Consider the following 26,324-nt stretch of genomic DNA (forward strand, 5'->3'; position numbering starts at 1 on the left):
ATGGTAATCATTGAATTGAATGGTAAATCTCTATTGATAAACTGATGTAGCCTAGACCTAACCACAATACAGGTGAATTCATATTCAATAGGAGTGTGTGCATGTTTCCCATCCATTTGGGACTTATTTTATTGTACTCATCAAAATTTGCATAGAAGAAGCTATTTTTATAAAAATGTGCACTGTCACTTTAACGAGTAATGACTTCATTCAGGGAGAGACTGAAATAATTTTTTACATTTTTTAGTCATTTAGCAGACTCTCTTATCCAGAGCGACTTACAGTAGTGAATGCATACATTTCATACATTTAATTTTATGCTTTTTTTTTTGTACTGGCCCCCCGTGGGAATCGAACCCACAACCCTGGCGTTGCACACACCATGCTGGCGTTGCAAACAACATGCTCTACCAACTGAGCCACAGGGAATGAAGGTTTTGGTAGCAATCAGCTTTGAAATCAGCATATTTTGCATTGTGGTTTAAATACTATCACAAACAAAGTACTAGGGTAGTGAATTTATGTTGGCTTTAGCTGTCAGCTAGCAAGGAACGTTAGTCTACACATCTGGAAGCTACCAGTATCTTCTTGCATTGTAAAGTTTTCTAGCCTGTATGCCATATCACATTATTCAACTGTGTTAACTTGGGGAGCTAACATGATGCAGCCCAGACTCCCAGTGCAGACTAGCAGTGAGTAAGTGGAGCAGGCAGGGTGCAGCCCAGACTCCCAGTGCAGACTAGCAGTGAGTAAGTGGAGCAGGCAGGGTGCAGCCCAGACTCCCAGTGCAGGATAGCAGTGAGTAAGTGGAGCAGGCAGGGTGCAGCCCAGACTCCCAGTGCAGACTAGCAGTGAGTAAGTGGAGCAGGCAGGGTGCAGCCCAGACTCCCAGTGCAGACTAGCAGTGAGTAAGTGGAGCAGGCAGGGTGCAGCCCAGACTCCCATTGCAGGATAGCAGTGAGTAAGTGGAGCAGGCAGGGTGCAGCCCAGACCCCCAGTGCAGGATAGCAGTGAGTAAGTGGAGCAGGCAGGGTGCAGCCCAGACTCCCAGTGCAGGATAGCAGTTAGTAAGTGGAGCAGGCAGGGTGCAGCCCAGACTCCCAGTGCAGGATAGCAGTTAGTAAGTGGAGCAGACAGGGTGCAGCCCAGACCCCCAGTGCAGGATAGCAGTAAGTGGAGCAGGCAGGGTGCAGCCCAGACTCCCAGTGCAGGATAGCAGTGAGTAAGTGGAGCAGGCAGGGTGCAGCCCAGACTCCCAGTGCAGGATAGCAGTAAGTGGAGCAGGCAGGGTGCAGCCCAGACTCCCAGTGCAGGATAGCAGTAAGTAGAGCTGGCAGGGTGCGCTAAGGAGTCGGCTGCACTGATAGACAGGCTTGATCCGTGAGACACATTTGACAGAAGTATTGAATTCTATCAAATTCTAGTACCGAACCGTTTTAAGGTTCTAGTATCAAAAAGTACCAAAGTTTTGGTATACCGTGCAACACTACTAGTTAGCAGGTTTAATTTATAAGCACTGACAAAATGTCATACTGTAAGATGTGTTTTATTGTTTGGAGTATGTCAAGTGCAGTGAAAATGTTAAGTTTTGTTTTCAGTTGTGTATCAGAAAAACTAGTAATTGAATCAAAAGTAGCATCCCCAAAACTTTTTTGCCTCGAACATTTTCACACTAACATACGAGTAGTCAAAATAATTTTCATGAGTACTCAAACTTTTTCCTGCATACCCATCCCTAGTACACACACCTGTTTTCTTTGAAAACTGACATTTATGTTACTGGTATTATGGGAACACATTAAGAACCAAAGTGAAATCTACTATAGTTGAGGACCCCTGCTGCATGCTTACTGTTGCCCTGCGGAACTCACACTCTCGTCACTGTCTGGTAATCTCAGATAGGAAGTGGTCACAGTGTCACACACGAAGATGGCTCTGCTCAACCTTCAGGCTAGATGTTGTGCAGTTGTCATGATGAATAATCTGTATGTTTGTCTGCCAACTAGGATAAACATTTGCCCTCTCAGAAAAAGAAAGACAGAACATTTGTGGCCGCCTCGTGATTTTGTATTTTCTTATTTGTCAAGTGCATGATTTTTTTTAACGTAGGCTAATGCTCTTTCAAAAGCTGCATTTCATATTGCATTGCTCTAACAGATGAAGCACTCAGTGTGTGTTGTGCAGAGGGAGTAGGCTATCTGTGCAATAGACACCCCATTGGCATTTAGATCTGTGGATGAGATTCAGTGTGATTTGATGTGCTCCCTCTTCTCATCTCATCTTTCTGTCTGTGGCTTTGGCCTTTGGAGATAATGTAGTGTGACTGGCCAGTGCTCTGGTGGTTAGCTTACCTTGAGACAAATATTGTGTTACTGTAGAGCTGGGACGATAAACCGAAAATTATCGACACAGACCACTTATCATGAAAATGTTGCTGATTTTGTTCATTACGATAAATAACCTACAGGGCCCTACTAGAGAAATTAAATGTTTGCCAATAGGGATGATTGTTAATGGGACAATTGATTGCTAGAACATTCAAAGTAGGGCTGACCCCAATTAGTCCACTAGTCGATTGTTTGGTCGATACGCTGTTGGTATAAATGGATCACATTTACATAAGTATTCAGATCCTTTACTCAGTGCTTTGTTGATGCACCTTTGGCAACGATTACAGCCTTTAGTCTTCGTGGGTATGACGCTACAAGCTTGGCACACCTGTATTTGGGGGAGTTTCTCCCATTCTTCTCTGCAGATCCTCTCAAGCTTTGTCAGGTTGAATGGTGAGCGTTGCTGCACAGATATTTTCAGCTCTCTCCCGAGATGTTTGATCGGGTTCAAGTCCGGGCTCTGGCTGGGCCAGTCAAAGAAATTCAGAGACTTGTCCTGACGCCACTCCTACTTTGTCTTGGCTGTGTGCTTAGGGTCATTGTGCTGTACAAAGGTGAACCTTCGCCCCAGTCAGGTTCTGAGCGCTGTGGAGCAGGTTTTCATCAAAGATCTCTCTGTACTGTGCTCTGTTCATCTGCTGCTGAAAAATATCCCACAGCATGATGCTGCCACCACCATGCTTCACTGTAGGGATGGAGCCAGGTTTCCTCCAGACGTGACGCTTGGCATTCTGTCCAGAGAGTTCAATCCTGGTCTCATGAGAGCAGAGAATCTTGTTTCTCATGGTTAGAGTCTTTTAGGTGCCTTTTGGCAAACTAAGCGGGTTGTCATGTGCCTTTTACTGAGGAGTGGCTTCCGTCCGGCCACTCTACCATAAAGGCCTGATTGATGGTTGTCCTCCTGGAAGGTTCTCCCATCTCCACATAGGAACTCTGGAGCTCTGTCAGTGATCATCGGGTTCTTGGTTATTGCACATTTACAAAACACAGACTAGACAGCTAGTATAGCACTTCAATCACATCGACAGCGTCATTGCGTTTTGGTACACCAGAATTACATTCATTTCCAATGAAACACTGCGTTTGCCTTGCAGCATTGCATTGCAGAGGCAGTTGCAGTGCGTTCGGTGTGGTGCGTACGTTGGATTTATTATATCTACGCACACAGCTTCAAACTGTCTGCGTAGACGACTTGACAGAAATGGTAGCAGAAAGTGAATGTTGGACTACATATCCAGATGATGCTGCATACTATTTTGTGCAATGGTCTACATGGTCTACATTTGGGGACATTTGTTGACAGAAGACCACTTTTGAATTCTGAAAACATCAGACAAACTTTACATTTTTAAGTGTAACGTGCCTTTAAATTCTACATGTTGACTCAGTGTTGAGCGGGCCTGGATCCAGAATACAAAATATTGTCACTGGTCTGGGTTGGATCTGATATGACTGTCATGGGTCTCGAGTATGTGTAATTTTAACTGACTTGTCCGGGTCTGGGATATTCAGTTGGATCTGTGAAGACCTCTCTTACTGTCTGCAAACAGCTAGTTTGTCTTTTTTTAGCAAGTTGTGGCAAAAATAAAATGTTGGCCACTAATGCTAATCGCTAGTTAGCTGGCTAACTAGTTAGGAAATAAATGTACTGAGTCAGAGCAAACGTAGCTAGTTAATAGTGCCTGATACCAGGCATGGTGTTGACCTAAATCAGCATATTGTTTGTGCAACAGTATCTTCTAAATCAAAGAGGATTAGGAAAGGCATGAATAGATACATGAAGTAGCTAAGAAAAAAACATTTATTGTAACCAAAGATTATATGGTCCCCTAGGAAACACTGACCAACACCTGTCACAATAACTCCTCCTTGGCTTTTTCATTCGTTGTCATGTCAAACAACACTGTTTTCAAAGTTCCCACTATTATATTCTTTTTCCATGATTCCAACAGTTCACCCAAGTGTTTTGCTCTAAATAGAAAATCAAATTGTAATTGCAATATTTATAAGGCCTAGATTTTTTGCCCATTTCGTGCAGCACTACGTGGCAGAGTGGAAATGATCTCATGAGTGCAGGAAATGCAGAAAATTATTTTTGGTTGAAGTTTGATTGTTTTATACTGTTCAATCTGATTGGAGAAAGCCCCATTTAAATTACTTAGAATATATTTGTTGCCACCCTAGGGTCATGCGCTACTCATAAAGCGAACCTAGAACTTTTATTATTAAAAATATTTAAATATTGTGATATGATATTTTGACCACGTCGCCTTACATTATAGTCACTATGTTTATGCACGTTTTTGGGGACATGAAATTAATCAGTAGGATGTTAACTAGTTAAAAACAAATCACAAGGGCTAACCCCCCCTTTAATGTTATAAACGTATCATTCAGTTTATCGTTATAGTGATAATTCAGTTAATTTATCGTGATATGGACTTTTGTCCGTACTGCCCATCGCTATGTTACTGCTAGTAGTAAGTCAGAAAGGACCCACACACAGTGGGCATTCACTGCCTACAAAAAAAGATTGTCAGGCTCTTAGTCAACCAGCCTGATTCATGCAGTCTTCACGTTTGATTGACCGATCCTGTGCCTGTGTATCATCATCGGTCTGTGGGCTGCTGTGACATCCCGGAGACCCCGTACGTTTTGAGAACCTGGGCCAATGAGGTGAACTCTATAAGGCTGCATTCCTCTGCCTGGGGGCAATAACCTAGTGGGAATTATTATTCAGAGTAATTATGAAAAGCATCTCAAAGGAAATTGAAATGAAGGCGTACCCAAGTCAATTTAGGCAGTATTGGAAATCTTATCTTGTAAGCTAGGCTAAATAGTGTTATGAGGGTGGCTGTTAGTTGGGCCATATAGGATGGCCGGACGATACCAGTATCCCCAAAAATGTTCCATGGCAAAAAATGAAAACACAAAACAGACCTGAAATAGATGTTCTGTTTAGACAAAGAGAAACAGGCATGAGAGACTGGGTGGGAGGAGGACGAAAGTAGGAAGGGGAGAGAGCGAATGAACGAAAGAGATGTATGAAAATGTTGCGCCATTGACAGAAACATAATTTGGTGTTAGGGAAATCCTTTAAATGGAAAACCCAATCGTAAAGGGATCTTTACAGCATGCGTGTGTGTCAAGCGTCCGAGTGTGTGAGAGGGAGATAGAGATATTCTAGTCTCCTATCCAGCCTGGTGTGGGCAGGTTAGTGTATGTGGACGGTAGAGGTAGAGGAAGATGTTGTAAAGCGAATGCACTTTGTGTTTGTCAACCAGATCAGATTACTTAGCCTCATTTTACCAGCAATTCAAAGGAAAACAATCATGGTTTTGTTTTCCCCCGGTCACGTAAGACCGCAGAGAATCGAGGACACTGGTGAGAACCAAAACCTGAAGGGGCTGGAAACTGGAAGAGCCTGTTCCGCTAGGCCCATGCCCCTGCCACAAATACTTACAACAGTGTCATCTTTCCATTTAAATTCATTTCCATTTTCTCTACTCTGGAACCTTTCTAGTGGATTCCCACATCTTCAAGTGCCTCGGTGGAGACTTGTGCGGTTGTGTTCTTGGGCAGAGTGGTAAGCTGAGGAAGAGCTGGAGGTGCATATGTACTGTGTGTGTTTGTGGTAGTAGCCCTACCAAGTGTTATTAGTCATATGTACAGGATACACATGGTATACACTGTCCAACAAAATGATTCAATGTAAACACTGCATGAATCCGGCTTGTTGACTAACAGCCTGTCAGTCTTTTTTTTTAGGCTGCGGATGCCCACCAGTACGGATTTGATTCCAATGTTCAAAGAGCTGTACATTGCAATGGAGGGAACTCGCCTCAGCCACCATAATGCAACATTAACCTGAAGCCTTTCAATCCGGCTTGTACCCCCAAAGCTCAAACTAGCCTAGGTTATATCCATGCGTGTGGGCCTCCAACCGAGTATCCTCCCTTGAATTATTTAGGAGCTGACTGCACCTCTCCCGCTGTGCCCACTGGTGGCGAATTCCGGTGCAAAGGTAACGCACATCAGGGTACAGTGAAAAACACACACCTCCATCATTAGTAGCATAGAGGTAACACACCTGAAAACACACACTTGTTTTCCAGAGCTCTTCACACAAGAGCCACCTCAATCTTCTCACCCCATCACATCGCGTGACCGTCTTGACACATGCCTTCCTCAAGTTAATCAAAAACCCTTTGTCTAGATGACGAGATCACAACCTGAACAAGTAGACCAGATCTAATGTCACCTAACATTAGCCTAATTTTGATTTCATTCAGCTTTGCTTTAAAATGGCTGCTAGTCTGTTTCTACTTTAGCCATCTTCTAAAGAATTGTTTGGCATGACAGACGTTTCAATGAAAATGTACTATAGTGTCTATGAACAAGTGTCAAGTAGACTGCATTGTCTGCAGTCAAACCATGAAACCACAGGGCAGCCAGGCCTTTTAGCCAATGGCAGGCACACTGCTGTTCCTTCACACGGAAGAAGTAGCCTTTTCTTTCCTCTCTTCTTCTGTGCCAGATGGAGATGACTCCATTATTATCCAGCAGCCCTCCTTCCACGGGATGTTTTCTAGCTTTTTCTCCTTCCTTTTTTTCCTCCCCTTGTTTCTTTTTCTCTCCCTTTTCTTTGGGCCTAATTCTCTGGGTGCAGAGTTTCGACATTGACCCAGCAGGCAGGCAGCATTACTGCAGAAGCCTACAGTATCAGGATAAAAAAGCTCCTTTCATAAGACTGTAAGATTTATAGGCTAATCACATTCCAGCATATTAATCAGATGAGTACTACTGCCTGCTATAAATAACACTATACTGTCACATAAGACCTCACATTTCTCTCTCTCACACACACACACACACACACACACACACACACACACACACACACACACACACACACACACACACACCACACATACACACACACACACACACACGTGCACATACTACTTACCGACTACCTTCCTCCTTTCTTTTGAACAGATCCGAGATGACTCTCAAATAGCACCCTATTTCCTGGTCAAAAGTAGTGCACTATAAAAGGAATAGGGTGCCATTTGGGGAACAGCCAGGGACACCCAGTCTCTAGCTCCCCCTAGGGTTAGGTTGTAAGGGTCTGGGGAGAGGGGACAGACGAGCACTAGATCAAATCAAATTGCATTTGTCACATGCTTCGTAAACAGCAGATGTGGACTAACAGTGAAAATTTTACTTAAGGGCCCTTCCCAACAATGTAGAGAGAAAGAATATAGAGAAATAGAAAAGTAAAACATGTAATAATAAATATACAGTGAGTTGCGTTAACTTTGCTACTGAGTCAATGTGCAGGGGTACGAGGTAATTGAGATAGATATGTACATATAACTAGGAATAAAGTGACAGATAATAAACAGTAGTAGCAGCATATGGGATGAGTAAAAGGGTCAATGCAGATAGTCCAGGTAGCTATTTCGTTAACGATTGAACTATTTAGCAGTTTTATGACTTGGGGGAAGAAGCTGTACAGGGTCCTGCTGGTTCCAGACTTGGTGCATCGGTATCGCTTGCCGTGCAGTAGCAGACAGAGTCTATGAATTTGGTGGCTGGAGTCTTCGACAATTTTTAGGGCCTTCCTCTGACACCGCCTGGTATAGAGGTCCTGGATGGCAAGGAGTTCGACCCCAGTGATGTACTGGGCCGTACGCACTACCCTTTGTAGCGCCTTGCAGCTGGATGCCAAGCAATTGCTATAACAAGCGGTGATGCAGCCAGTCAAGATGCTTTCAATGGTGCAGCTGTATAACTTTTTGAGGATCTGTGGGTCCATGCCAAATGTTTTCAGCCTCCTGAGGGGGAAGAGGTGTTGTCGTGCTTAACGTGGATGTTGCCTGTAATCCATGGCTTTTGGTTAGGATATGTACGTACAGTCACTGTGGGGACAACGCTGTCGATGCACTTATTAATGAAGCTGGTGACTTCACAATGCCATCGGAAGAATCCCGGAACATATTCCAGTCTGTGCTATAAAAAAAACAGTCCTGTAGCTTAGTATCCGCTTCATCGGACCACTTCCGTATTGAGCGCGGCACTGGTACTTCCTGTTTGAGTTTCTGCTTGTAAGCAGGAATCGGGAGGATAGATTTATGGTCAGATTTGGCAAATGGAGGGTGAGCTTTGTGTGTGGAGTAAAGGCGATCTAGAGGTTTTTTTTTGCCTCTAGTTGCACTGGTGACATGCTGGTAGAAATTAGGTAAGATGGATTTCAGTTTCCCTGCACCGCCTCCTTTGTATGAGCATTTTCTTGTTTCTCTACGAAAAATATAGATGAAAACTAAATTGGTAAATAGTAGATCATGGTCTACAGCTTATAATGAGGTATACAAGATGGCGCCGACAGATAGGGCAGCCGTGCTTCTAGTTCCTCGGCAACTTTGCAATATGCATTTTTTTTTACATTATTTGCCCAGAATTTATTTTGTGTTATTACATACAGCCAGAAATAACTTCTGCATATCAGAGCAGCGGTAACTCACCAGCATTACCAGGAATACAACTTTCCTAAATTGGGTCCTTTGTGCATACCCCCCCAGGACAATTGAACAGATTCCAGAGGCTGATCCAAAACATCGGCGGCAGAGAAGAGGTTTTCGCAGTGGACTTCTAGTATGACTCCGGAGGCGCGCACACCACCCACCGCTTCCGTGTATATTACTCGCTAATGTTCAGTCTCTGGATACTAAAGTTGACGAGCTCAGGGCGAGTATTTCCTTCCAGAGAGACATCAGGGATTGTAACATACTCTGTTTCACAGAAACATGGCTCTCTCGGGATATACTGTCTGAATCCGTACAGCCAGTTGGGTTCTCAGTTCATCGCACGGACAGGAATAAATATCTCTCCGGGAAGAAGAAGGGCGAGGGTGTATGTTTCATGATTTAACTACTCATGGTGTGATTGTGATAACATACAGGAACTCAAGTCCTTTAGTTCATCCGACCTAGAATACCTCACAATCAAATGCCGACCGTACTACTTCCCAAGAGAATTCTCTTCAGTTCTCTTTCAAGTATTCGTTCCGGTATTTCACTTATGGGGTATGCCCCCAGCGTATTCATCAGGAACCTTTATTACACTACACCTGCCATGATTGATTGAGATGTGTGTGCCGGGGAAGGGTGTTGTCCTACCTTATAATAAGTCCAACGCAGCATCTCTGAGTCATTCAAACACCTCTTCTCGCTTTTCATCAGAAAGCTTACCTCGACATGATTGTGTTTTCCAGTACTAGCTAAACTGTCCACAGACATGAGCTTACAACTCGCTCGCCGGGCGCTATTCTCTGGACTGTGCGGTGGTGACAATAGTTAGAGGAAAATTATTAGCGGGAGGAACAGGTACAGCTGTGACACGGCTATCTCGTTCACGACCAAGTTAGCTGTACCAGTGACTAGTTGTTAGCAAGCTAGCCACCACGCTAGCTAGCTTTTGTGGTTTTACTTCAACAAAAGTTTTTTACTAGTTACACCAAACTCTGTTGTTTCGGAAACAATATCCGGCCATCACACCGAGTGCCACAGTAAGAGATAGCTAGCGATTATTGGGTTATCGTACTAGCCTACCACACAATTTATTTTATGACAGTTAAAAACATAGCATCCAAGCAATGGCAACATAAGCATCTCCCATCCCAAATGAGGAGAAGGTCCCGGCACGAATCTGCGCCTGTGGAAACAAGATATCGGCCAAAGACACCCACTCGGTGTGCTCCGCTTGCCATGGGCTGCAACATGTCCAGGAAGCCTTAGCCTCCCCTGGCTCCTGTCCGCTCTTCACTGTGAAGAGCCTCCATCGCAGGCTAGCACGCCTGAGTCAACAGAACCCTAACATGGGGGTCGGTGTCCCAGATGGCTCACCAGAGGCGATGGATATACAGTTCAAGTCGGAAGTTTACATACACCTTAGCCAAATACATTTAAACTCAGTTTTTCACAATTCCTGACATTTAATCCTCGTAAAAATTCCCTGTCTTAGGTCAGTTAGGATCACCACTTTATTTTAAGAATGTGAAATGTCAGAATAATAGTAGAGAGTGATTTATTTCAGCTTTTATCACATTCCCATACACTCAATTAGTATTTGGTAGCATTGCCTTTAAATTGTTTAACTTGGGTCAAACGTTTTGGGTAGCCTTCCACAAGCTTCCCACAATAAGTTGGGTGAATTTTGGCTAATTCCTACTGACAGAGCTGGTGAAACTGAGTCAGGTTCCTGAGCGGTATGACGGCTGCGTGGTCCCATGGTGTTTATACTTGCGTACTATTGTTTGTACAGATGAACGTGGTACTTTCAGGCGTTTGGAAATTGCTCCCAAGGATGAACCAGACTTGTGGAGGTCAATTGTTTGTCTGGGGTCTTGGCTGATTTGTTTAGATTTTTCCCATGATGTCAAGCGAAGAGGCACTGAGTTTGAAGGTAGGTCTTGAAATACATCTACAGGTACACCTCAAATGATGTCAATTAGCCTATCAGAAGCTTCTAAAACCATGACATATTTTTCTGCAATTTTCCAAGCTGTTTAAAGGCACAGTCAAGTTAGTGTATGTAAACTTCTGACCCACTGGAATTAGGATACAGTGAATTATAAGTGAAATAATCTGTTTGTAAACAATTGTTGGAAAAATTACGTCCTAACCAACTTGCCAAACTATAGTTTATTAACAAGAAATTTGTGGAGTGTTTGAAAAACGAGTTTTAATGACTCCAAACTAAGTGTATGTAAACTTCCGACTTCAGCTGTATAAGAACATTCCAAGATTGCCGGGCATTGTTTCGCAGAGGGAAGCTGGTCTCTTTCAAAACATGCCTGAGGCTGCTAGGTTTGTTGGCATCGGCTTTAGTAGTCATTCCATTAGGACGTTTGAATATGATGGGGTTTTAACGCTGTGATGCTTCTCTAGGTCTGAGCCCAATACGTCACAAACATCACCGTGTACAGATCTCCATATACTACATGGTAGCACTGCACACCTGGAGACACCGGACGTTTCTGTCACATGGTGCCCAGATGGGCACTGTTTTGTCCAGAAGAATCGTCACGATGGACACATCTCTCTCGGGTTGGCATGCGACTCACGAGGGCAGAACAGTCAACGGGGTGTGGGGGACCCCCCATCTCCGTTCTACTCACAAACTACCTGGAACTCCTTCCAGTGTCCCAAGCATTAAAGCCGTTCCTCCAATTTCTGGATTTTCGTCATGCTCTAGTCAGAACAGACAATACCACTGTTGTGGCTTACATGAACAGACAAGGGGGACTGTAATCCTCTCACTTACACACACACTGGCACATAGACTGATTATGTGGAGCAGTGTGCATCTCCAGTCACTGAGAGCTACTCATGTACCGGGAGTACTAAATCTGGTGGCAGATTTACTTTCCAGGGGGAACCCTCTATGTACGGAGAGTGGAAACTCCAACCAGAGGTAGCCAATCAAGTTTGGATGCACTTTGGCATGCCAGCAGTCAATCTTAATGCATCAATGGAGAATACACTGTTCTTTTCCCTGAGGAATCGGGATGCACCGAAGGCAGTGGCTACGGGTGCGGGAGAAGGGTCTATCTCTCATACTAATAGCGCCACATTGGCCAGAGAAACACTGGCTAGCGGAGATCACTCAACTACTATGCGGTAATCCGTGGCCCTGCCACTGTGTCGGGACCTACTGTGCCAGACGCGAGGGGAGATTTTTCCATCCTCACCCGGAACGGTTGGCACTCTGGGCCTGGCCTTTGTATGGTTCAACTTGAACACTACCGGGCTTCCCCAAAATGTAATTTAGACTATTCAGAGTGCTAGAGCCTCCTCCACCAGGTCCCTTTATAATTGTAAATGGCGCGTGTTTGAAGAATGGTGCTCTAAATCACTGACAGTGCCATTTCAGTTTTCTGTCCCGGTAATCCTGTTGTTTCTTCAGGAATTATTAGAAAAGGAAAGGCTTTTTCTACTATTAAGGTATATCTAGCAGCTATGTCATGTGGGTGATCATGTGGGTTTTGGGAGCACGACAGTGGGGCAACATCCCCTTGTTGCCCGTTTTATGAAGGGTGCACGTCGTTTGCGTCTGGTGTCTAAACAGCTTGCCCCGTCATGGGATGCTCTGTGTCAATAGCCTTTTGAGCCTCTGGATCAGGTGGAACTGAAGATGCTTTCATATAAGACCGTGCTAATACTAGTATTGGCCTCCGCCAAGCGTGTAAGTGACAGTCACGCACTCTCAGTGCACTCGTCATGTGTACAATTTGCACCCGGAAACAATAGGGTATCATTGCGGCCTAACCCCGCCTTTATCCCTAAGATTATTAACTGTCTTCCCCTTGATCTGGTAGCTTTTTATCCCCCACCGTTTTCCTCTCCAGACATCAACGGTTAGACTACGAGATTTAGAAAATGTGATCAGTTGTTTGTTTCCTGGGTGAAACCTCACACATGTAATGTGCTCACTAAACAACGCCTTTCCCACCGGATCGCTTTGGCCTCCACAAGTAAGGGTCAAGTCTCCTGCTGGCCTATGGACTCATTCCACTAGAGGAATGGCATATCTATCCAAGATAATAATCTAGCTAGCCAGCTAGGTAAACAGGCAAAATGACCTAAAACAATGTTATGCAAGGTAGATGTCAATTCTTTGTGGCTATCTGGCTAGCTAACAGTAGTAGCTAGCCAGTTAGCCCTATTTACTTACTATGGGCTTGCGATCTAGGCACACTACAGTGGGTATTGTAGGCTGGTAAACATGCCAAAAGGAACACTGCATGTATTTATTAACATACAGTATCAAGATAAAATATTGTAGTCGGGCAGCATTTGAGACGTGAATAGGCAACATTTTATTCCGAAGTTGGAGTGCATCTTCTCTCGCTTCAACTCAAATAATGGCCGCCATTGATTTCAAGAAATGTTGCGTAATTTTTTAATCGCATGCATCATATTTTTGTGCATACCTTCCGTTGAAGCTTGATTCAATGCATGCTTTTTTGCCGACGTTTACTGACACTGGCCATATTCAACGGGTGTTGAGCGTTCGTAAATTCATCCGTTATTCTGCACTCTGGCACACTCAGACGAGAGTGCTCTGAAATTGGAGTAGATGACCAGACTGAATTTAGCTAGCCAGCTAAACAACGAACCATATTTCCAACTCATGACATTACCACCCTGCATGAATCTGCAGGTAGCTAACTAACCAGGTCCAGCGTTAGCTAGCTAACATTAGGCTATAACTAGCCAAGCAAATGGCCCGAGATACGAATAATACGTTCATAAACGTAACATTAGCTAGCGAGCCAGACAGTTAACGTTAGCTACCTAACAGTACACTTTAACTTGAAGTGAAACCACTTTCTGTCAAAATTAGAAATTTGTAATATCTGAAAATGTAGCTAGATAGACTATCTTACCCATATACATCATGGATGGACGCGTCTCCTGTCGGATGCCATGGTTGACCTTAGTTTGAAGATGTAATCCGAAGACAGGTGTTTTCTCCATCTCCTTAGCTATCGTACTCGAATTCCACTGATTTCAGTTCTCAGTCCTCCAGAAAGTGGAGAGCAACACTTATGCAGTTTTACTACGCGACACATAAAAAAAGCCGCGTTAGACAGGATTACCTAGATATACTGACCAGCTCAAATACACAGAAGCGTGCTATGTGGTGACCAATCCAAACTCATCTCTCGACATCTCTGGGAATTGCCAGGGACCTCAAGATACAATATTATCATGATACTTAGGTGCTGATACGATATTTATTGCCATTCTCACGATTCTATATGTATTGCGATTCGAAACTATGATTTTATTGTGATTCGATGTTCTAAACAAATTGCTCTACCATATGTCTGCTGCAGCGGGACAAGAGCCCCATAAGAAAATGGGTTTTGATCAGTCATGAAAATAAGTGCTGAAAACCAATTGGCTCCCTATTTAAAAAGAAGGTGGAGAACAGGCTATGAAGGGAAAATACTGGAGTTTTGGTGCAGGTACAGCCAACCTAGCGCAAAAATAATATTGCGATATTGTCAATACAATACAGTGCCTTCCAAAAGTATTCATCCCCCTTGGTGTTTTTCCTATTTTGTTGCATTACAACCTGTAATTGAAATTCATTTTTATTTGGATTTCATGTAATGGACAAACACAAAATAGTCCAAATTGGTGAAGTGAAATGAAAAAAATGACTTGTTTCAAAAAATGCAAAAAAGAAATAAAATACATACAGTTGAAGTCGGAAGTTTACATACACTTAGGTTGGAGTCATTAAAACTCGTTTTTCAACCACTCCACAAATTTCTTGTTAACAAACTATAGTTTTGGCAAGTCGGTTGGGACATCAACTTTGTGCATGACACAAGTCATTTTTCCAACAACTGTTTACAGACAGATTATTTCACTTATAATTCACTGTATCACAATTCCAGTGGGTCAGAAGTTTACATACACTAAGTTGCCTGTGCCTTTAAGCTGCTTGGAAAATTCCAGAAAATGATGTCATGGCTTTAGAAGCTTCTGAAAGGCTAATTGACATCATTTGAGTCAATTGGAGGTGTACCTGTGGATGTATTTCAAGGCCTACCTTCAAACTCAGTGCCTCTTTGCTTGACATCATTGGAAAATCAAAACAAATCAGCCAAGACCTCAGAAAACAAATTGTAGACTTCCACAAGTCTGGCTCATCCTTGGGAGCAATTTCCAAACGCCTGAAGGTACCACGTTCATTTGTACAAACAACTGTACGCAAGTATAAACACCATGGGACCACGCAGCCGCCATACCGCTCAGGACGGAGACGTGTTCTGTCTCCTAGAGATGAACGTACCTTGGTGCGAAAAGTGCAAATCAATCCCAGAACAACAGCAAAGGACCTTGTGAAGATGCTGGAGGAAACAGGTACAAAATTATCTATATCCACAGTAAAACGAGCCCTATATCGACATAACCTGAAAGGCCGCCCAACAAGGAAGAAGCCACTGCTCCAAAACCACCATAAAAAAGCCAGACTATGGTTTGCAACTGCACATGGAGACAAAGATCGTACTTTTTGGCGAAATGTCCTCTGGTCTGATGAAACAAAAATAGAACTGTTTGGCCATAATGACCATCATTATGTTTGGAGGAAAAAGGGGGAAGCTTGCAAGCCGAAGAACACCATCCCAACCGTGAAGCACGGGGGTGGCAGCATCATGTTGTGGGGGTGCATTGCTGCAGGAGGGACTGGTGCACTTCAGAAAATAGATGGCATCATGAGAAAGGAAATTATGTGGATATATTGAAGCAGGATGAATGGGCCAAAATTCCCATCACTAACACACACACACCTCCCCTCTTATATACCTGATTACTCAGGTGAGTGTGCGTGTGTGTGCACACTACAGCTGTTAATGGCTGACAGGTTAATAGTAAATAATCCTCAGTCTGCCAATTATTGGGTCCTGACAGGCCAGCTTATCTGGAAAAACCCCTTGGTAAATGATGATATGGATAGTTTTCAGTAACAGTAGGTCAGAGAGAGGGAGAGAAGCGAGAGTGAGAATCGAGAGCGGGTAGAAGGAAGTATGGTGATGAGTTTCTGGGCAGTACTGACTGGTACATGGGTTCCTCGGAAACCCCGGAAATATTTGTAATCTGAGTGTTATGTACGGCTGCGACCACTTTACTCCAAGCCACTAACTTCACTGTGTTTAGCCCTCCGTGTTGACAGACATCAGTGGCCCAGCCGCGTGTGTGTGTGTGTGTGTGTGTGTGTGTGTGTGTGTGTGTGTGTGTGTGTGTGTGTGTGTGTGTGTGTGTGTGTGTGTGTGTGTGTGTGTGTTATGACTGATAAGAAGAGGCCTTCTTGAGACAGGCCTACTTTCACTCACTTAGGCCTTCTCGTTCCATCTTATTATAGGCTACTCTATTATTTTCTATCTGAAACTTGCATACTAGCATCCTACTTGCACTCAGTCAGTCAGTCACTCACTGGCTACGATTCTCCACCCTTCTCTCCTTTTTTATTTCTCTCTCACTTTTCATGTTATTTATTTCTCTCTTTTCTGCTCACTTTTCTCCCTGAATTATGTGGCCATTAGTGTGATTGTAGGTAATCCAGTGAGAAGCGGTGGCAGTGGAAGCCTTATACAGTTTCTAACCCAGGAGATCATGGCGGGGAGCTGACAGACCTATGTCTCTACAGCTTAGAGATGGCCATGCACTAGCCCTACATCACCACACACACACGCAGACTCTGGGAATCAGACAGTCTGCGCTACGATGCGGTTCACAGCTGAAGATGAGGGGGAGGAGGAGAAAGTCATATTCTCTAAACACTCCAGTGAACAAGGCCTCCATTAACCAGAGCACATTCCATAGTGCAATACTGTACTGCCATAAAGCCCCCAGCCATAGCCAACTCTGTCCAAAGACTTATCAGACCCATAATATCCACTGTGAATCATGTGGACCCTTTAAAATAAGCAAGTGAAGAGCGTGCCTTGAAAAGAAAACAAAAGCCATTCTTTCTTTCCAATCCTCACATTCATTTCCTCTGGTTTTCTGTCCCTCAAGGACGAGCAATCGAGTATAACTAGTACAATACACAATTTCAGCCCTTTCATACCTGGGCTGACTTTGTTGTTCCATGACAAAAGACGATAGTCAAGGAACTGGATTTTCTGGAGGATGACTCGCATCACAATGCTGTTGGTGTTCATCCTTTGCTACAACACAATTAGGCCTACAGCCATCTGCGCTATTGAGCTGCTGAATGGGCTGCTTGCTATGCCTGCTTGAAAGTGGTGTTTCATTGGATGCGTTCCAAGGGGAACTGCTCTCTCCTTTTTATAACAAGAGGCTCTCACAATAGTAGAGATTGCAGTAATACAGCCATTAGTGGAGGAAGGAATAGCTGAGATTTAGATTTAGTATTCTGGCCTCAAAGAGCAGATGCTCTGTCGACTTTCACCTTCTAGATGTTTCTCAACCTCAGGTCCTCGGACCAGCACTGGTCCCTGAGAAGATGCTGAGCGGTCTCTCAGATGGTTAGCTGACACCAATTTAGTGCGTTCCCAAGTGTTTTGATAGGGCAATAGGCCGAAGCAGTCTTTCATGGAGGAAGGACACTAGCGCTCCACTCCCTGCTATTAAAAAAGCTTGAGAAACACTGAACACATGTTTGTTGTTTATCAATGCCTTGTCAGACAGCTTTTACACCTTAATGAGATGCTACAGGGATCAGTACTAGGCCTCTGACCTTTTCATATGTTTTGTCTTAGATAGGTGTATCTTAATGTCCTCATCCACTGAATGGAGATACATTGTCACTGCACTGATGAGCAACAGCGGAAGTGCCAGCTAATTGTCACCGTATATACCTCAGTTAAAATAATGGGGAGTCGGGGAGGCAAGTCCATGAGGTATGCTTTGTTTTTCCAGATAGGACCCTTGTCTCTGGGCCGATGAGTGCCACTGCCCTACTGTGCTGTGGTTCTGTAGCTGTATTGGAAGTAATGTGATACTGTTGTAGAGCTTGCTTTCATTATCCAGTGATGCTTTGGATCCACATGTAAAATCTAAAGAGATTTTAAAGAGGCCCATTTATCTGTAATGAGTTTCCACACTAATCAATGCTCTGAGGGCATTGTGTTGATGATAGCTGGCCCTTTGTTCTGGCACTGTCAATGCAACACAGTTGTAGCCTAAATGAGCATGCATTGCAGATCCTGCTTACATGTCAATATGGACCCTGAGAACAAACGATTATGTAACTGCTCACAATGTAATTTATGCCAGTAATTCAAGAGGGCTGTGGTAAACAAGCTATCATAGCGTATACTGCCTTAGATCCTCATTGTAACTGGTGGTAAAACCTCTTGGACTGTTATTGAAGTGAGCAGAACCATACAACAAACTGTTACCCCCAAACCAACCTGATGTTGTGCTGTTGACCACATCTCCCTCCCTTTTAGAAAACACCCAGAGTCTGACTCCCCTTCCTGTTTGATTACTTAACTCTGACACTTATCTCTCGGCTTAGGAGGATACCTGTAGTAGCTTTTGCCCCAAGAAGCAGCAGTAGTTTACTGGCCTGTCTTGACACTGACTCTCCTCTCCTCCCCCTCTCGCTCTGCAGTGCCTGAGGATGTCGAGCAAGCGGAACCTGTTTGTGCGGCTGGTGCCATGCCGCTGCCTGCGGGGGGAAGAGGAAACGGTGACGTCACTGGACTACTCCCACTGCAGCCTGGAGACAGTGCCTAAGGAGATCTTCAGCTTCGAGAAGACCCTGGAGGAGCTCTATCTGGACGCCAACCAGATTGAGGAGCTGCCCAAAGTAAGAAGCAGAGACATGCGCACACACACACACACACACACAGATGGACACACAGACCTACACGTTCATAATAGGTTTATAATGAATTACCCACACAAATCCCTGACATTGTTTATGACTGTGTTATAAGGAAAGGTGGTCTTGTTATGTAGCTATATAATGGTTTATAAACATGAACCTGTCAAAATTGCAGTAACTGCTCTCCCTGGCAAACATTGTATCTCAGTAGAGTGACATAATGAAATCAAGACCTATAGCCTTATCCTTATGGACTGATCAAGTTGCAGCTTCTGATTTCATTTGGGCCTTATCCTCCTGCTGCTCACAACAACAACATTGAGTGCATTACCAAAGGATGACTGTAGTGTTTACTAGGGATGCACGGTATATCGGCGAACATATTGGAATCGGCCGATATTAGCTAAAAAATGCCAACATCGGTATCGGCCGATGTCTAGTTTAACGCCGATGTTAAAAACCGATGTCAAAGGTACTGTGCATACCTATATAACGTAGGTACATGACGTAATAATGCCACGTAAAATGTTACGCAACACAGAATTCCTAACCTAGCCCACAATGTCTGCTGTGTGGATTGAGCAGTCAACAAGTCGAGCAGTCATTTGAAAGAGTAAGAAAATTTCAGCGAGACAACTCAAAGGCGAAATCCATTAAAGCCAAGATAATGGAATTCATTGCCCTTGACAATCAACCGTTCTCTGTCGTGGGTGATGTTGGCTTTCACCGACTGGTTGAGCACCGATACACACTACCAAGTGCGCTATTTTTCAGATGTTGCCCTACCAAAGTTATAGTAATAGTGTCGATGTGAATAGCTTCACGACATACATACTATGGAAAGCCGTTTGGGTCTTTGCATGTCAAAAAAGATACAGTAGTACTGTCAAAGCTGTACAAAAAAGTCTGCAAACAAGCAAACACTGGCCACGAATGATGTGTTTACAGTACCGTGTTGGTAATAAAGCATTATTTGTTTGACCGCAACTTCTGGGGTAGCTAGCGTTAGCTTGGTACCTAGCTAGCACCAATACAACCAGCCTGAAAACAATGACCAGTAGAAACTGCAGTCATTTTCATTATTCTTGTTTGATGATTTAGGAATTCTTGTGAGTAAGTATTAGCTAGGTTGCCACTTGTTATTCGCCTATTGAAAATGAACTTCAGTTCATGAAAATAAATAGCTAGACAGCTAATTAACCCTGTTGCCCAAAGCTAACGTTATAAGTAGCCAGCTACCTTCATTTGGCTAGTGAGGCTCGACCGGACCGGGTTATGTGTTGTGAAGCTAGCCACAACAAGGATTAGGCACAATAGTGGAATTTGCGGTTTGCCTTCAAAATAAAAGTATGTCATTGACAGTGATGCAAATGAATGCAAATAGTAGAATTATGCAATACTTTTATTTTGAAGGCTAACCGCAAAGTACACTATTGTGGCTAATCCTTATTGTGGCTAGCTTCACATAGATGGGTCCGACCACCATTAATCAAATAAGAACTGTCTTATAAATTAGGGTTATTTTAGATGATGACAGCTAGTTATACAGATTATTTTACATTTTAGTCATTTAGCAGATACTCTTATCCAGAGTGACTTACAGTAGTGAATGCATACATTTCATTTTCATTTCATAATTTTTTTTTTTTGTTGTACTGGCCCCCCATGGGAATCGAACCCACAACCCTGGCGTTGCAAACACCATGCTCAACCAACTGAGCTACAGGGAAGGCTTATGTCGTGTTATTTGACACGCAAAGACCCAGACGGCTTTCCATAGAAATCCTGGTTGAGAATGAAACGACTGAACTAATGAACAACTAAAGAGCACAGCAAGTAAGTGAAAGAAATAGGTTTTGATTATGTTTTACTGGTAATGGGGACATACGTAAATGCCAACAAAATAACCTTTTGGTCAGTGTGGTGTGTGTGTAACCTTTTATTTAACTAGGCAAGTCAGTTAAGAACAAATTCTTATTTACAATGACGGCCCGGACGACGCAGGACCAATTGTGCGCCGCCCTACGGGACTCCCAATCACAGCCGGATGCGATACAGCCTGGATTTGAACCAGGGACTGTAGTGACGCCTCTTGCACTGAAGTGCAGTGCCTTAAGCCGCTTCGTCCATGTGTGTGTGTTAGCTATTTAACTGTACTAGAATGCTTAAAAGGCCACAAAAAAATGTAATATCGGTTATCGGTATCGTTTTTTTTTGGGGTCACGGAAAATATTGGATATCAGTATCGGCCAAAAAGGTCATATCGGTGCGTCACTAGTGTTTACGGAAGGTGAGAGTATCGTGCCGATTGAACAGAGCCAATCCACAATGCAGCCCAGTGCTTTCCCCTTTCCCCCCACACTTAGTCAGTCTATTATTCTCTGAGTGTTTGGGACTGAGTCAGCATTTGCTGTGAATGAACTGTAGCTTTCTTTACAAACCGGACTCCTGCCTGAGTCATACTGTGAAATCTACTTGTCTTATTCTCTCTCTCTCTCTCTCTCTCTCTCTTTCTCTCTCTCTCTCTCTCTATCGCTCTCCCCACCTCTCTCTCTCTCTCTCTCCCCCTTCTCTCTCAATTTCTCTCTGTCTCCCTCCCATCATAGCAACTGTTCAACTGCCAGATGCTCCACCGGCTGAGCATGCCAGACAACGACCTCACGGTGCTGCCCGCGGCCATCGCCAACCTCATCAATCTCAAGGAGCTGGACGTCAGCAAGAACAGTAAGCAAAATGACCACTGAATGACTACAATGACCACTCTCAATACAAGAGTATGACCAGAATGACCGCTCTCTCAATACAAGAGTATGACCAGAATGACCACTCTCTCAATACAAAAGTATGACCAGAATGGTTTTGTTGTGCACTTTTAAGAGTTGCAGTCTACCCCTTTTCCCTTTAGAAGGTAGTAGTTATTCTGAACATTAGTACTATCTCATCTTCACCATTTACTTTAGGGCTCTCCATAGTGGAGTTTGACTGAAGAGCCATCTTACTTAAAGAAAAAAATGTTAAAGTTGACAATGCCTTGTCAGGGCAAACAGAATCAAATCAAATTTTATTGGTCACATACACATGGTTAGCAGATGTTATTGTGAGTGTACAAAATGCTTATGCTTCTAGATCCGACAGTGCAGCAGTATCTAACAGCTAATTTCTAGCAATTCTACAGCAAAACCTAATATCTAACAAATTCCACAACAAACCTAATACACACAGTCTAGTAAAGGAATGGGATGAGAATATATAAGTATAAAATATATGGATGAGCAGTGACAGAGCAGCTAAGATGCAATAGATAGTAAAGGATACAGTATACAATACATACATATGAGATGAGTAATGCGAGATATGTAAACATTCTTAAAGTGGCCATATTAAAGTGACTAGTATTCCATTTATTAAAGTGGCCAATGATATCAAGTCTGTAGGTAGGCAGCCGCCTCTCTGTGCTAGTGGTGGCTGTTTAACAATCTGATGGCCTTGAGATTGAAAAACAGCTTCTATCTCTCTGTCCCAGCTCTGTTGCACCTGTACTGATGGAAGCGGGGTGAACAGATAGTGGCTCGGGTGGTTATTGTCCTTGATGATCTTTTTTGCCTTCCTGTGACATCAGGTGTTGTAGGTGTCCTGGAGGGCAAGTAGTTTGCCCCTGGTGATGCGTTGTGCAGACCGCACCACTGTCTGGAGAACCTTCCGGTTGTGGGCAGTGCAGTTGCCGTACCAGGTGGTGATACAGCCCAACAGGATGTTCTCAATTGTGCACCTGTAAAAGTTAGTGAGGGTTTTTGGTGACAAGCCAATTTTTTTCAGCCTCCTGAGGTTGAAGAGATGCTGTTGCGCCTTCTTCACCACACTGTCTGTGTGTGTGGACCATTTCAGTTTGTCGGGGATATGAACACCGAGGAACTTAACTTTCCACCTTTTCCACTGCTGTCCTATCGATGTGGATAGGGGGGTGCTCCATTTGCTGTTTCCTGAAGTCCACGATCATCTCTTTTGTTTTGCTGACATTGAGTGAGAGGTTATTTGGGGGGGTGGGGCACACGGAGGGCACACGGGGAGATTGGCGGAGTCAGGCAATAGACCTGAGCCAACTCCCCGTGCTTACCGTGGGGAGCGGTTGATGTGGAGAGCACCGTGCTATGCGGAAGTGCGCACGGTCTCACCCATCCGCACGCACAGTCCGGTGCGGTCGATACCAGCCCCCCACAAGTGCCGTGCTAGAGTGGGCATCCAGCCAGGGAGAAGTGCGCCGGCGCAGCACATCTGGCCACCAGTGCGTCTCCTAGGTCCAGCCTACCCTGCGCCTGTTCTACGCACAGCAGCCCTCACTCTCCAGCACAGCCCAGTTCGCCCTGTGCCAGCGCTTCGCCCGTGCCGGGCTACAGTGACAACTCAGCCAGGACGGGTTGTGCAGGCCGTGCGCTCCAGACCTCCAGTGCATCTCCAGGACCCGGTCTACCCGGTGCCTGCGCCCAGAGCCAGGCCTCCTGCAAGTCTCCCAAGCCTGGTGAATCCTGTGCCTGCGCCCAGAGCCAGGCCTCCTGCAAGTCTCCCCAGCCTGGTGAGTCCTGTGCCTGCTCCCAGAGCCAGGCCTCCTGCATGTCTCCCCACCCTGGTGAGTCCTGTGCCTGACGCCTGTCCGGAGCTGCCAGAGTCAGCCGGCCTGTCCGGAGCTGCCAGAGTCGGTCGGCCTGTCAGGAGCTGCCAGAGTCGGCCGGCCTGTCCGGAGCTGCCAGAGTCGGCCGGCCTGTCCGGAGCTGCCAGAGTCGGCCGGCCTGGCCTACCCGGACCCTCCCCTTTAGAGTCAGGTTTTGCGGGCGGAGTCCGCACCTTTGGCCGGCCTGTCCGGAGCTGCCAAAGTCGCCCTCCAGTCCGGGGCCCGCTGCGAGGGTCCCCAGTCCGGGATCGGCGGCGAGGGTCCCCACTCCAGAGGCGCCACCTAAGTGGGCCAAGCCGAAGGTGGAGCGGGGTCCACGTCCCGCACCAGAGTCGCCGCCATAAGGAAGGCCTACCCGGACCCTCCCCTTTAGAGTCAGGTTTTGCGGCCGGAGTCCGCACCTTTGGTGGGGGTTACTGTCACGCCCTGGCCATAGAGAGGGTTTTATTCTCTATTTTGGTTAGGCCAGGGTGTGACTAGGGTGGGCTTTCTATGTCCTTTTTTCTATGTTTTGTATTTCTTTGTTTTGGCCGGGTATGGTTCTCAATCAGGGACAGCTGTATATCGTTGTCTCTGATTGGGAGCCATACTTAGGCAGCCTGTTTTCCTTTGGGTTTTGTGGGTGGTTACTTTCTGTTTAGTTGATTTTCCTGACAGAACTGTTTGGTTGTCATTTTGTTTCTTTTTGTAAAGTGTTCTATTTCTTCATTAAACTTCAAGATGAGCACTAAACACGCTGCGCCTTGGTCTACTCCACTTGACACCCGTTACAGTGTGTAGCTTGTTGTTTATGGTGCTCAATCAAAGCATCAAATAGGTACAGTGCCTTGCAAAAGTATTCAACCCCTTGGCATTTTTCTTTTTTTTTTGCATTATAACCTGTAATTTAAATAGATTTTTATTTGGATTTCATGTAATGGACATACACAAAATAGTCCAAACTGGTGAAGTGAAATGAAAAAATAACTTGTTTCAAAAAGTATTTTTTTTAAACTACAGAAAAGTGGTGCGTGCATATGTATTCACCCCCTTTGCTATGAAGCCCCTAAATAAGATCTGGTGCAACCAATTACCTTCAGAAGTCACACAATTAGTTAGATTGCACACAGGTGGACTTTATTTAAGTGTCACATGATCTGTCACATGATCTCAGTGTATATATACACCTGTTCTGAAAGGCCCCAGGGTCTGCAACACCACTAAGGGGCACCACCAAGCAAGCGGCACCTTGAAGACCAAGGAGCTCTCCAAACAGGTCATGGACAAAGTTGTGGAGAAGTACAGATCAGGGTTGGGTTATAAAATAATATCCGAAACTTTGAACATTCCACGGAGCACCATTAAATCCATTATTAAAAAATTGAAAGAATATGGCACCACAACAAACCTGCCAAGAGAGGGCCGCAAACCAAAACTCACATACCAGGAAAGGAGGGCATTAATCAGAGAGGCAACAAAGAGATCAAAGTTAACCCTGGAGGAGCTGCAAAGCTCCACAGCGGAAATTGGAGTATCTGTCCATAGGACCACTTTAAGCCGTACACTCTTTACGGCTTTACGGAAGAATGGCCAGAAAAAAAAGCCATTGCATAAAGAAAATAATAAGCAAACATATTTGGTGTTTGCCAAAAGGCATGTGGGAGACTCCCCAAACATATGGAAGAAGGTACTCTGGTCAGATGAGACCAAAATGGAGCTTTTTGGCCATCAAGGAAAACGCTATGTCTGGCACAAACCCAACACCTCTCATCACCCCGAGAATACCATCCACACAGTGAAGCATGGTGGGGGCAGCATCATGCTGTGGGGATGTTTTTCATCGGCAGGGACTGGGAAACTGGTCAGAATTGAAGGAATAATGGATGGCACTAAATACAGGGAAATTCTTGAGGGAAACCTGTTTCTTTCTTCCAGAGATTTGAGACTGGGACGGAGGTTCGCCTTCCAGCAGGACAATGACCCTAAGCATACTGCTAAAGCAACACTCGAGTGGTTTAAGGGGAAGCATTTAAATGTCTTGGAATGGCCTAGTTAAATCCCAGACCTCAATTCAATTGAGAAACTGTGGTATGACTTAAAGATTGCTGTACACCAGCTGGAACCCATCCAACTTAAAGGAGCTGGAGCAGTTTTTCCTTGAAGAATGGGCAAAAACTCCAGTGGCTAGATGTGCCAAGCTTATGGAGACATATCCCAAGAGACTTGCAGCTGTAATTGCTGCAAAAGGTGGCTCTACAAAGTATTGACTTTGGGGAGGTGAATAGTTATGCACGCTCAAGTCTTCTGTTTTTTTGTCTTATTTCTTGTTTGTTTCACAATAAAAAATATTTTGCATCTTCAAAGTGATATACATATTGTGTAAATCAAATGATACAAACCCCCCCAAAAATCTATTTTAATTCCAGGTTGTAAGGCAACAAAATATGAAAAATGCCAAGGAGGGTGAATACTCTCGCAAGGCACTGTATGTGTATCACTGAGAGTTCACACTAAAGCATTGCAAGATGCAATGCAAGTTAGCGAAATGAGGAGGAGGCGGCTGTTGTTTTCTGAATGGGTTTGTGGAGAAAGCACAGCATGTGGCCTAAATTAGCCTAGCTAACTACAGCCGTCTACCTTCTTTAGTCTACTCCAGTCAAGACAGGCACTGTTATATGGGATGATAAATAACATTGTGGCTTCTACAAGTTTGCCAGTCTTGGCGTCGCTTTCTCCCTCCGTCTGCTCACTACACAAATCGCTCTCAGCCATCCGTAGCTGCAGCAATAGTGCACCAGCCTCTTCAGATATCCCAGCTCTGCAGATTTTGCTGCGTAGAGATAGAATCACTAGATAATTTATTTTGGTACTGTCCATATGTAGCTTGTTTTTGGTCTTGTGTTCAGGAA

At 44.5% G+C, this 26,324-nt stretch overlaps 1 protein-coding gene across 3 annotated transcripts in view; it reads left to right on the forward strand.

Annotated features, from left to right (window-relative positions):
* LOC115159684 (erbin) overlaps nt 1-26,324 on the forward strand; it is a 145,901-nt gene that overhangs the window by 58,078 nt on the left and 61,499 nt on the right. For all 3 annotated transcript variants that reach the window (XM_029709643.1, XM_029709645.1, XM_029709644.1), the window contains exons 3-4: nt 18,555-18,752; nt 21,377-21,494. In XM_029709643.1, the coding sequence (XP_029565503.1) occupies nt 18,564-18,752; nt 21,377-21,494 (307 nt within the window). In that variant the 5' untranslated portion in view covers nt 18,555-18,563. The remainder of the gene's footprint in view (nt 1-18,554; nt 18,753-21,376; nt 21,495-26,324) is intronic.

This window comes from Salmo trutta, chromosome 23 (genome assembly GCF_901001165.1).
Source record: "Salmo trutta chromosome 23, fSalTru1.1, whole genome shotgun sequence".
Lineage (NCBI taxonomy): Eukaryota > Metazoa > Chordata > Actinopteri > Salmoniformes > Salmonidae > Salmo > Salmo trutta.